Source organism: Triturus cristatus, chromosome 3_1 (genome assembly GCF_964204655.1).
Source record: "Triturus cristatus chromosome 3_1, aTriCri1.1, whole genome shotgun sequence".
Classification (NCBI taxonomy): domain Eukaryota; kingdom Metazoa; phylum Chordata; class Amphibia; order Caudata; family Salamandridae; genus Triturus; species Triturus cristatus.
The window spans coordinates 1,162,756,470-1,162,769,994 of NC_140583.1; the positions used below are offsets into that span (position 1 = coordinate 1,162,756,470).

At 45.9% G+C, this 13,525-nt stretch overlaps 1 protein-coding gene across 2 annotated transcripts in view; it reads right to left on the reverse strand.

Annotated features, from left to right (window-relative positions):
* LOC146861713 (uncharacterized) overlaps positions 1–13,525 on the reverse strand; it is a 540,127-nt gene that overhangs the window by 303,191 nt on the left and 223,411 nt on the right. For both annotated transcript variants that reach the window (XM_085646067.1, XM_085646066.1), the window contains exons 6-7: positions 4,289–4,399; positions 2,026–2,106 (exon numbers count right to left, since the gene is read on the reverse strand). In XM_085646067.1, coding sequence (XP_085502193.1) covers positions 2,026–2,106; positions 4,289–4,399 — 192 coding nt within the window. The remainder of the gene's footprint in view (positions 1–2,025; positions 2,107–4,288; positions 4,400–13,525) is intronic.

The following is a 13,525-nucleotide window of genomic DNA, read 5'->3' on the forward strand; positions in this document are numbered from 1 at the left end:
CAGGGTGGGTGCACCAAATGTCCTTTCAGAGTTGCACGTAGGCAGCTGCAGAGCCCCAATTCTGCATACACCGCCTGGAACCGGTTCAGGGGCATCCTGCCCCTCGCCCAGGCGGGAAACACACAAAGGGGAGTGGGTGTAGCCACCCTTTCCCGCCTCTACTCTGATTGGTAGGCTCTCTTTTGGACCATCCCCTAATCTTGGGGATATATGGGAATAACTTTGCCCTAGAGCCTTAGATTCGTCCAGAACTTCACAGAACTGACCTTCGACGAGCTGCTGCCCAGCTGACTGAAGAAATCTCCCTTGGGATAAAGGAGTTATCCCCCTGCTTGGCAGGCACCTAAAAGACTACAAGATACCCGGTTGGAACTTCGTGGCTCTCCCGACCTTCGACGCCTTCCAGCAACCTCGAGGTGGGTCTCCAGTGCATCCCAGCGTCCTGTGAGTGTGCCCAGCAAGTCTGAGCACCCTGGACCACGTGGGTGTCGAGATCCCCGCATACCCCGAGACACCGGCCACCTCTTGTCCAGCACACGACCCCGACCAGTGGGGAAGTTGTGCTTTGGCCCATTTCTGAGCCAACCATCCAGCAGCATTTGTGCCGACCCTCAGCTCCCTGGCCCGCTCCGGTGGCCTGAGGGAGCCCTTTTACGCACTCCATTTTGCTGCCTTCCGCGGTCCCTTGTCCCTCGACTTGTGGGCCCTGACGGAGGACAATCTTTGTTTCTAAGAGTTCCCCTGGTTGCTCCAGGCCTGCTCTACGCTCCCTGCAAAAGAGAGCACCCTCAGACCTCGTGGGTCTGCACCAGCAGCTGCTTTGTCCATCTTGCGTGGGTTGCGGTTGCCAATGCTTAGTGGATCCAATCGGGACACTAACACCGCAGCGACCCTCAGCCGACGTGGGACAGTCGCCCTCCAGAAGCTGGCCTTCCTTGAAGCCTCCCGGAGCCCGTGACTGCAGAGCCCAGCTGTACCTCCTACACCTGAAGCACCCGACTTCCACGAGCTCCTTGCTGTCAGCTCCCTGGTCACTTGCTGTGACCCAGACTCTGTCCCCTCTGCTTTCAGGTTCATCTTTATCTTCTCTTCAACTTCAATCTTCACGACTTCAACGACACTCGCAGCTAGCAGCAGTTTGGACTACTTTTCCATAGAAAATCAGCCCGCGACCCGACACCAGAATCGACCTATGCACCCGGCTTCCCTGGGGCAGGTAACAGTGGTACTTCGGTACTCCCGTGGTGGTGGGCTCTCCAAAGCCTTAAGTCTCAAGCCTTAACTTTGTACTGTTGCTAGAAGTGTCCTTTAACTTTAAATATTCAACCGCGACATTCTCCATAGGCTAACATAGCGATCCCGTTAGCAGCTCTTTGCACTGCACGCGTCTCCCGTGGGTCCCCTTCCTCTTAACTGTGGGTGGATTCTGAAGGGGCAAGCGATCCTGAATGCCCTAGGCATTGCCTGTAGAATTGTCGTGGTTCTTATACCACTATTTTAGTATATGGTTTGGTCCCCCCCTGGGGCCCATGGATTTCTGTGTTATTTATTGGGTTTAGAAATGCTTGTTTGAATTGTAACTTTGCCACTAGCCACATAAAGTGACTGTGGGATTCTGTCTAGAATAAATACATATATTTTATATATATACCTGTGTGGGCTACTCTTTCATTTGGTTATTCAAGAGGTTATTATGGTAAAACAATAAGCTTAACACTCCTTCAAGACTTAGCCTGAAGGCTGCTCTCCACAGCTACCACTAGGATAGCTTTCTTTAAAGGTTGTCTTAAACCTATCATCAATAGGAGTCGAATTGGACTGGTGCAAGGTGTTCCTATAACTAGGAACAGCATATGCCAGGCCAACTTCTCACACTCCCTAAAACAGGTAGTATGTGCAGCATTGTCTTTGCGAGAATGTGCATGAGGCTATAATCAGAGACATAGACACACTGTATTGTTCTTCCGAAATTACACATCTGTGAATGTCACTAATATGAAAGTTAGTGGCATACAGAAGATTTACCTTTGCTGCGCTCGCTTTTAGCTTTGTTTGGCGTATCCTTCAAGTGCTGCTTTCCCCTGAACAAAACATCAGAAGAAGGACCTTAAATTTAAAAAAGAAATCATGATTAATAGGGTCTCACTTAGGGACGTGTACTCATGAAGATCATACATGAACTTGAAAATCACGCTAAACTCCACCTGTAAGATTGAGCAGAATACATGTGTGTAATGGATCTCTGAAAGCAGACAAACGTGAAACTTATACATGGAGAGAATGTCCATTTAAGCATATATTGGAGAACAAATGGAACTTGAGAATTCAATAGGCAGAAAAAGACATTACATATGTGGCGTTACAAACAATGGAAACAGGCTAACATCTGCAGATCTTTATGAAAGACTTCCAGTGTGAACTCCCATGCTAGTGATCCAACAAGAGAATATAAATCAGGAGACACAAGGACTGATCTCACTGTTACCAACCTCTTAAATTTAGGGATAGAAACAGGAGCAAAGATTCTAGCAGGACCCCCACCACCTCCCACATTTCTATGAATTATCGTAAAGACAGGCATTCACTTGGGAAATTCAAGAAGCAATTTCCTTGGCCGTTTCCATTATTGCACCAATACTGAACCCAGCTCTTTGTAGCATTAATGGAAATAGAATAAGCCTGATTTTTGGATCAATTTGACATCTGAATGGAAAGAGAATAAGCATTGACAAAGCCAATGGGTCTCGCCTATATGAGGGCTAATGGCTTTACCAATGTCTTTTAGCTATGTTGAACAGCAATGTGGCTGCTGTTCAGCATGGCTAAATACTAGTGGTGTGGTGTAGAGCAGAGTGGCATGGAGGAGAGTGGAGTACAGTGGTGTGGTGTGGAGTGGCTTAGAGTAGCGTGGGGTGGCATAGAGTGGAGTGGCGTAGAGGAGAGAGTCGTACATTAGAGTGGCATAGAGTAGAGTGGGGAGAGTGGAGTAGACTGGCATAGTCTGGAGTGACAGAGTGGAGTGGCACAGTGGAGTGGCATAGTGTACAGCAGTGGCAAGTAGAGCGGTGGGGAGTAGAATGGAGTGGAGAAGTGTAGAGTTGCATGGAGTGGCGTGGAGTAGAGTGGCATTGTGCGGAGTGGCATCTAGTGACATAGACGGGAGTGGAGCAGTGTTTAGTGGTATAGCGTGGCGTAGACTAGAGTGGCATGGATTAGATAGGTATAGAGTGGAGTGGTGTAGACTGGAGTAGAGTGGCACAGAGTAGAGTGGGGTAGAGTAAAGTGAAAAGAAATAGACTGGCGTGGAGTGGCTTAGAGTGGAGTCAAGTGGAGTGGCATAGAGTAGAGTGGGGTGAGGGGCCTAGAGTAGTGTGGAGTGGCATAGGGTAGCGTGGAGTAGAGTAAATTGGCATGGAGTGCTGTAGAGTGGCACTGAGTGGTGTGTAGCAGAGTAGAGTGGTACAGAGCAGAGTGTCTCGGAATACAGAGGCATAGAGTGGCGGAGAGTGGAGTAACGGAATGGAGTAGCATAGCTCAGAGTGGGGTGGCGTAGAGTGGTATCGAGTGACAGAGTGGCTTAGAGTAGAGCGGCATTGTGTGAAGTGATGTACAGTAGAATGCAGTGGGATAGAGTAGAGTGGCGCAGAGTAGAGTGACATAGAGTGACGCAGAGTGTAGTAGAGTAGATTAGAGTAGAGTAGAGTTGCATAGAGTAGAGTAGCGTAGAGTGGAGTGGAGTGGTATACAGTAGAGTACCGCAAAGTGGAGTGGAGTTGCATAGAGGAGAGTGGCATTGAGTAGTACAGTTGTGGGTGTAAGTAACTAACTAAAGCGTCATTAGAGACGGCAAATAGGGTGAAAGAAACTAAAATTCTAAAATTACAAGTAGCAAAGCACACTGCACGTCCGGGAACAATATTGAAATGAGGGTTGAAAAAGACAAGAAAGAATACATGTTCTTGGTCGATGCTCCTGGGAGATCCTAACACAAGAAATTAAGTGAAGACTATGGGAGCTAAACAATCGAAAGATTGCCCATGAGAGTAACAAGGAAAACAACTAACGGTATGCTGTAGGTGAGTTCTAAGCTCAGAGAATTGTAACCAATATGTCTTGCATTACAACGCATTCGCTGTGTAGGTGAGACCTAAAAAACAAATGGCAGCTTATTTGGGCTTAGGAACTTTCTTCCTTTTCTAAATGGCAGGGGCCAAATTTGATGTACCTGATGAAAATGAATCATTACTGAAGTTAAAATTAAAATATCACTCTTGCCTCTCCTACCCACCTGACGAAAGATTAAGGCTGCCTTTTATAAAAAAGTCCTGAACATCCTTGGAGCAAAGATCTTCCATTTGTTTTGGTTTTAATGACAATATAGAAGTCGCAATCAGAGGACCTATTGTGAAAAGAAAATCAACATTAATGCAAGTTATTGTTTAAGAACAAAATACATCAAAGTCAAAAGTCCTAATAAAATGACCAATTATGAAATTAAAACCCACATTAATACTAGTTTTCATTTAGGAATATAATAGACTAATCAGGATTGAAATAATCTATTATTAAATCAAAAGCAATACTAATACCAGTTACTGTTTAGAGAAATAAAACACCAGTTCACAACATAGATAGATTAACGCATAGCGGGAACAGAATAATTATATTAGTACAAACCTGCAAATGTTAATCCATACAACAAACTTTATGGTGCCATTTAGTACTTCACTGTATTATGGTCTTCCTTACGAGTGACCAAGTAATGGTCTGGTATTTCACCACCCCTACACTTAACGGTACCCTAGGCTCCAGTAATTCTGTGGGAAAGGGAATCCGTAATTCTCGGTCCATCTCTCCTGGTAATTCCTCTTTTTGGCCCAGACTTTCTCCTGGAGATTCTGCCAGCTATTAGCAGCTGAAATCTCAGCAAACAGACCTGTAGAGTTACTGAAAATCCCAGAATTCTCTACCACCCAGGAACAAAACATATTTTAAGGAGAGGGGCATGTGGCAACCCCCCTGGAGCAGCTATGGACCCAGGGGACCCCGAACCCCGGAGCCTTCTCTTACAAAAGGGGAGGGGACTCGCAACCCCCTTCCCCATGCCCCTATGGGCCCAGAGGACCCCTTCCCCAAGGCCAATATTTTAAAAAGGTAAAGAGGAGCCACACGGCCCCCTCCCTGAGCCTCTTAAGACCCAGGGGACACTATTCTCCAGGGCCAATATTTTAAATAAATGGGAGGAAGCCACTTGGCTCCCTCCCCAAGACTTTGGAAGCCAGAGGGACCTCATGGCCCGGGGCCAATGCTTTACAAGAGGGGATGGATGCACACGCACCCCTCCCCATGCATTAATGAGGCCCCGGGAACCCAATCACCCAGGGCCAGAGGCGGGTGCCCCGGTGCTCACCCATGGCACCCATTACAAACTTGGTTGGGGCTCTGGGGGGCCCCGGGGCACAAGTGGCCCTGTTGGCTCCTTGGATGCACACATCCTGGCAGCAGTAGGATTCGGCATTGCTCCGCCCAGCAAGAGCAGATATTTTCTTCTGGTCCCACTAGGTGGGTGCAATCCACGATTCCCTGCTTCTAACTGGCAGGAGGTTTTCTGAAGCTCTCGTCGGGTGGGAGAAGACAAGTTCCTGTCCACACTCCTGTGGGTAGGGTAACTCCAGGAGTGGACTCCCCAGGATACAGTTAGTGGAGCTCGGTCCTGGGAATGGGGTCCCCGGGACCTTGAGTGGCTCGCATTGGGGTCATGATCTCCCTCCCCTTTCTAGTTAAAGCCAGGTACTGGGGGACAGGGCCCCATGGGAAGCAATTAACTCCCCTTCATTACCAATCAGCCCTGGGGGAGCGGTCCCCAGGGCTATTAGAGGCTCAGGGAGGGAGGGGAATGCAGACCCTTTCCCCTTCATTACAATTCAGTCCTGGGGGATCGGGTCCCTGCAATAGGCATGTGGAGTGGAGCCATGCACCCCCTCCCTTTATGTAATGTAGCAGGCCCCTGGGTATGTGACCCCAGAGGCTGCAATCGGCTTGAGGAGGGGGGTTGAGTGCCCCTCTTACCATATTTAAACTACTTGGCCCCGGGGAGGTGTCCCTGTGATCGGCTACGGAAGGCGGGCATGTGCCCCCTCCCGTTAATGAATCTAGTGGGTCCCTGGGTATGTGGACTTCGGAGTCACAATCGGCTCGGGAGGTGGTTCGCCTGCCCCCTTCTCCTTAATTAAACTACCCTGCCCTTAAATGCTCAAGGAGGGAGGCCGCGTCCCCTTGCCCTTTTTTAGGTTTCACCTGCACAGCGCATGAAATCTATTGTTTTTAATATATCTTAAAAGGGACTTACATCTCGCCTTCACTTTTTACTGGTCCATATGATTGCCAGTTTACTTACCACTGTTTCTATTGGTTGTACCCTGTTCTCCCTTCTGGGCCTCTCTTATCAGTTTCCTGTGGCCAAACTACTCATTCCCATTGTGGTTCGGGCGCTTTTCTTTTGGTTTACGCTGCATATAATTTACAGTTTACATTTTGTTATCTTTCCCTATAAATTCCTAATATTGCTACATTTTACTTCTAACAGGCAGTCACAATTGCAGTTACCTTGCAGTTAAAAGGGGCGTGATTTAAATGGTGCAGTGGCACTGGGGCCAAAAGCTCTAGGGGCCTCACTAAACACAGATTATTGCAACATTTTACTACTAAACAGTCACAAGTAAAGTTATCTAGCAGGCACAGGGGTCGTGATTACAATGGTACAGCAGGTGCAGTGAAATTGGGACCAAAAGCTCTAGACACACCACTAAAAACCTAATATTGCTATGTTTTACTACTAAACAGGCAGTCACAAGTGCAGTTACCTTGCAGGCAATAGGGCCATGATTGTAATGGTGCAGCACTTGCAGTGGCACTGGGGCCAAAAGTTGTTGTGCCTCCTCTAAACACCAAATTTTGCTATATTTTACTACTGAACAGCCAGTTACAAGTGCAGTTATCTTGCGAACAATAGGGTCATGTTTTGAATGGTGCAGCAGGTGCAGTGGCATCGGGGCCAATATTTGTCAGAACTCCTCTAAATGCCAAATATTGCTATATTTAACTACTAACCAGGCAGTCACAAGGGCAGTTACCTAGCAGGCACTAGGGTCGTGAGTTCAATGGAGGAGCAAGTGCAGTTAAACCAGGGCCCAAAGCTCTAGGGACCCCCCTAAACATCAAATATTGCTATATTTTACTGCTAAGCAGGCAGTCACAAGTGCAGTTATCTTGAAGGCAATGGGGTCATGTTTTGAATGGTGCAGCAGGTGCTGTGGCTGCGGGCCCAAAAGTTGTGGAACTTTTTTTCTCACGCTAAGTTTGCACAGAGTTTACTGTTTATCAATACTTATCTTCCCCTGGCTGCATGCATTTAAAACATGCTTGTTTAACTCTGCTTTAGTGGATGGAACTTTTAACTAATTTCCACATTATTTATGATATTGTTGCACTAATAAAATTGTTTTATTTCTGTGTCATGTACTTGTTGTTGGCACATTATGTAGAGGAAACCTGAACGAAGTGCTCTGAAGGGAGGTGCTCTGAATGGATGTTTTAACCTCCTTTATCCGTTGGGACAGTTTCTGTATAATGTTACAGCAACAGACAACTGCTGGAGAGTCTTGGATTTTAAACACGGTCATGTGCCTGTTCTATAATATTCCTTGAGTTTTGTGATTGCAGCCTATTTTTTCTACTGGCCGGGAAGAGAGAAGTATAGTTTTGAGAACAGTGAAAACTTGTCATTGTAACCAAGCGTGTTTGGTGACTGTATGGGATTTGTCCTGCTTCTATTTTTTCGGAAGGTATCTATTGTTTTGGAATACTTTTAAATAAATAACTTTGGTGTGAGTTCTCCACTTTTTTAACATTTAGCTTAGTAAGCAGGTAGGTGGTTATACGGTCTTCTTTTCAGACTGGCCTTTACTGTGCAGATTGTATTGTTGTAGCACTAAACACATGTTGTATCATTTGCTGTATTTTCCGTTGTCATATGAATAAGCAACGTGGTAATTGAGCGATTTACTTCCTAATAGTGAGAATTTTGCCGTTCATCTTTCCATGGCTTCAAAATGTATTCATATTTATTTGCATACATTTAACGCATGGTATTTTAGCTTAATAATTGCTAAAAAGGGTTTGAGTTCTCCAAAGTAATTTAAAGAGCTTCCTGCATTTTCATTGTAATATAAAGAACAGCGACTGCACATTCTTAAAACAGGCAAACGCTTTGTCTAATTTAGCTCACTTTCTCGCTTTATGCCTACTATGTTCATTTTTAAGTTTTTTTGCAATAATAAAAAAAATGTGCAGTACAAACTAAAATAAAAAACTTTTTGTACATAAACAAGTCATAAAACGTTAACAGACTTTTGGCAACTTATATTGTACAACTACTCAGCAATCTACAACTTACAACAAAAAGAAGCTTATTATTCTTCACATAGGCAAATCCTAATGCACTTACTAATGCTAGTTTTCAAAAGTCGGCTCCAGGCAATGAGATCCTTGGGGCCCAAATCGGCCTTTTAATACAGTGGGCATGTATGAGACTCTAGAACTCTTGAGTGGATCTATTACAGATTGTGTGGGTTTGTGTGAGTGTGGATGTATGGGTTACTAGGTGTTTCAGTGCTTGTATGGGTGTGCCAGTGGCTATATGGCTGCATGAACACGCATGTTCATGTATGTGAGTGGGGCTATGGGTCTGTCAGTGGGTGTGTGTGTGTTTGTTTGCATATGTCAGTGGGTGCGTTAGTTAGTGTCTGTGTGGGTCTGGGAGTGGTTGTATGGGTCTGTGAGAGGGTGTGTGAGTGCCTGTGTGGAGCTGTGAGTAGCTTTGTGGGTGTCTGAGAGGGTCTGGAATTGTGTTTTCAAGTGTATGGGTCAGAGAGTGGGTGTCTGAGATGCTGTGTGGGTCTGTGAGTGGGTGTGTGAGTGTCTGTGTTGATCTGTGAATGGGTATGTGAAGGTCTGAGTGGGTCTGAGAGTAGGTGTGTCTGTATGGTTTATAAGAGGGTGTGTGAGTGTATGTGTAGGTCTGGGAGTGGGTCTGTGAGAGGGTGTGTGGGAAAGAAGAATGTGCTATGAAGGAGGACAGATACAAGTAAATCTCGGGCATGTACTTACATCTGTCGGGTATGCAATTAGTGACCGACCTACCCTCCGGAGCGGAGTGAAGTCCCGTAGAAGCTCAGTGACTAAAGGTAGCGTGTCATGTAAAGTGCCGGGTCAGAGGGCAAACCTGTCCCAGTGGAATGCTATAATGTGTACAGGCGTTGGCCTGGTATGGCGGCGCGCAGGAGCCATGTTGGAAAGGACGGATCGCGGAAGTGATCCAAGGGGCCATCACAGTGTGTGGAAATAGGACAGCATTGACAGATTATTGAAAGGGATGTGCTAGATAGCAGGAATGAAGGCCCAATGGGTCAGGGGCCAAAACACGGTATACTAACAGGTGGGGGACCGGGTCACTAAATACCAAGGACTGTGAAAACAGCTTGATTTAGAGGGCGAGCTGCCGTTATAGCACCATGTTTGGTTTTTAATGCCTTTCAATCCCTTCGCATATCGTACCACTTTTTGGGGGTGACCATGTGTTGCTAGACCTCTGGTCTACCTATTCCCTATGAGGAATGATTGATTATAATGTACACTGATGTATGAGTAAACTCTCATCATTACCTGGACCCCTTTGACCCATGTGCTGTGTATAAAGCTTGATTGAGAGGATCATGAGTCGTTCCACTGTTTAAAATCCGATAGGGAATGATGTTCATATTTTAATGTCTTCCATCACTTGCTTGATCTCTTCCCTCCTTCCCTTCCTTCCCCCCCTTTTTGTCCCCATTGTCTCTTTAGGTCCCTCCTCAGAGGAACCTCATTGCATTTGGTGTTTTTGGTGAGGGTATGGTTATCTATTTTTAGACACAGTTATGAGCCGCCCCTCTATGATTAGCCAGTAGGGTTTTCGTTCATGAAGAAATGCCATGATCTCCAAGACACAAAATGGGAATGAAACATTTTGACTGATATCCTTACCTAAATGCTTGATGAGACCACTAGACTCTCTTCTTGCAAGTACTGTAGGTTTTTATTCATAACATGGAACCCACTAATTAAATTTGGTTCAGCTGTTTCCAATAGTTATTTTTAAATTTACATATTCCCCACGCTCTACTCACCTCTGTATATACACCTCACATTCCACACACACCCACTTCATCATCGGCCAAAATCACAGGCAAAAGATCTCCTGCAAAGAGCCCCCCTGCGGACCCCGCTGGGCATTGCAGCGCCAGCCCAAAGAGGAGCTGCCCTATGATGAAGCTTGACATCCCCCCAGGGTTTGTGAGGGCCCTTGCTCCCAATAGGCGCTATCCACCATTTTGGTTTTTGTAAATGATCTTTATTGATTTTCAACAAAATTATACTAATAGCATCTGTATGACGACAAAAATCAACCTTTGGCATTACAATGGCAGTAACTTGAATGGCTTAGGAGGGCTGTCGAGAGAATCCAATACAGTGAAGATTGCACACTTTGTTACCTAAGTCGCCTCACATTTCCAGGGCAAGGTGCATTTACAAACAGTTACATGAGGTATAGGGCCAAAAGTTCATCAGTATTACACAAATCAATTCCATCATTTAACCATATGTGAGTAACAAAGTGAAATAACAAGAAAAAAGGAACTAAAAGTCGATCCTTACATATAGGTTTGAGTCTGAGTGTACATGTTGGTGAAGCGTGTCATTGTACATCATGTGTGTGGCTAAAGGGGTATATTGACCCGTCCGGTGGGGAGTGAGCCGAGAGGAGAGCGGGAGGAGGGGGAAGAGGGGGAGCCGGGGCGGAAGGGTGGTAGCGCAACGCGTCCAGCAGCTAGGTATGTGTAGGAGTGTGGTTCTAGAAAATCTAATGGCCTAGCAGTAGTATCCAGGTCTAGGAGGGAGGTAGTCCAGCCATTGAATGGGGTTCAGTCGCGGGGCGCTAACGTTTGTGCTGTATTCACTAGTTGATTCATGTGTTCTGACACCAGTGCCCTGCGAAGTCAAGCAGCTACGAGTATATCCTGGGGCCTAATTGCGCCTTCCATGTCATGGCTAAATTTGCGTTTAACGAGGCCCAAAGCTAGATACAGGAACTCATTTAGGCCCTTACGGGAGGCGCTGCGTTTCCTAACGCCCAGCAGGAAATGGGTAGGTTGAGCCACCACCTGGGTGTCTGCTTCCTCTGTGAGTATAGTAGCTATGTCAGTCCAGTATAATTAAATGCTTGTGCATGTTCACACCATGTGTGTGAATGTGGCCCCCAGGTCCCGACACCTGGGGCATATATCAACGGTGGTTGGGTACATGCGCGCCAACCTATGAGGTGTGAGGTACGTGTGATGGAAATAGTTGAATTGGGTGTACTTCAACCTGGCATTGGTCGAAATAGTTTTTGGGTGGCTGATGCACTGTACCCATTGTTTATCTATAATGGAGGTGGCCAGCTTGGAGTCCCGGTAAGCTATACCCCATGTTAAGGACTTTACAGGTCATTTCTTGGGGCTCGTGTGCTGGAACTTTTGTGCCCCGGTCCCCCCTTATTGATTTATTATCATAAACACACCATAAACACAAAGTCTCTTTTCAGAGAAAACCCTTTTCCCAAACAATGCTTCATTTTCTTTTTAAATCCTTTTTTAAAATTTCTCTCTTGGCTCCGTTGATCTGTCGCAAATCCCCAAACTAAAAGCACACATCCAATACAAAGAAGCACATTTGGGATTAGAGATGGATCCACGGCTCCGTTTCCCACCCAAACCATTTTATTTTAAAACAACAACACACTTAATACAGTGGGCATGTATGTGGCTCTCCGAGTCTCTGAGTGGATGTATTACAGATTTTGTGGAACAGTGTGTGTGGGGGGGGGGGGGTGTATGGGTTAATAGATGTGTTTATATGGGTGTGTCAGTGACTGTATGGCGCTGTATGAGTGTGTATGTGAGTAGCGCTATGGGTCTGTCAGTGGGTGTGGGTGTTTTTTGATTGCATCCATAAGTGAGTGTATGAGTGTTCGTGTGTATCTGTGAGTAGCTGTATGGGTCTTTGAATAGGTGTGTCTCTGTATGGGTCTGCAAGTGGGTTTATGAGTGCCTGTGTAGGCTTGTGAGTAGGTGTATAAGTGGCTGTGTGGATCTGTGGGTGCCTGTGTGGATCTGTAAGTAGCTGTGTGGGTGTCCGAGGGTCTGTAACTGTTTTTTTAAAGTGTGTGGGTTTGAGGGTGGGTGTCTGAGCAGCTGTGTGGATCTGTGAGTGGGCGTGTGTGGGTCTGTGAGCGGGTGTGTGAATATCTGTGTGGGTTTCTGAGTCAGTGTATGTGTCTGTGTGGGTCTGTAAGAAGGTGTGTGAGTGTATGTGTGGATCTGTGAATGGGTGAGTGTGTGGGTGTGTGTGAGAGCCTGTATGGATCAATGACTGGGTGTGTGAGTGGCTATATGGGTCTGTGAGTGGGTGTGTGAGTGGCTGTTTGGGTCTATGAGCAGGTGTGTGAGTGGCGTTAATGGTCCAGTGAGTGGGTGTATGAGTGGTTTTGTGGGTAAATGAGTGAGTCTGTAAGTGACTATATGGGTCTATGAGTGGGCATGTGAGTATCTGTATGGGTTAGTGAATGGGCGTGTGAGAGGCTGTATGGATCTGTGAGTGGGTGTGTGAGTACCATCATGGGTCTGCGAATAGGTGTGTGAGTGCACTGTGGGTCTGTGTGTCTGTTTGGGTCCGTGAGAGGGTGTTTGAGTATATGTGTAAGTGTGTGAGAGGGTATGTGAGTAGGTGTGTGAGTGATTGTATGGGTCTGTGAGGGTGTGTGTGAGTAGCTGTATGGGTCTATAAGTGGGTGTCTGAGTGGCACTATGGGTCTGCAAATTAGTGTGCGAGTGCCTGTGTGGGTGTGTGAGCATGTGTGTGAGTGGGTGTGTAATTTTTATAATTGTGGCAGGATTTGCAGATCCGTCATGACAAGACAAAGGGCCATGCTGAGCGCTGCGGTGGATCAGCAAATCCTTTCATGTGGAAACCAGCATTTGCAATGCAATAGGTTTGGCATTTACGAGAGTTTGAGCAATTGGCATTGTAAATGGCAATGCATTTTATTTAAGTGTTGTTTTCAAAACAGATAAAAGGCATTGTCACTTACAAATGCCAATAGCTCAAATATTTGTAATTGTGAAACCTATTGCATTGCAAATGCTTGTGGTACTTTCAGTTCATAAGTTATAACACTAATAAAGCACAGTGAGATATAAACTGTTATCAAAGAACTGCATGCAAACTACATGTTACAGGTTAGAACCTTATGCTTCCTCCAGTGTTTCATTAGCCTAAAGTCTTACCTCCTAGTATTGGTGACACATGACTCCTACACTCTGTAATCCTTATTGTTTAATGAAATCTTTCCTGATGACTGATTTATACATATATGATTCATTTGTTCTGT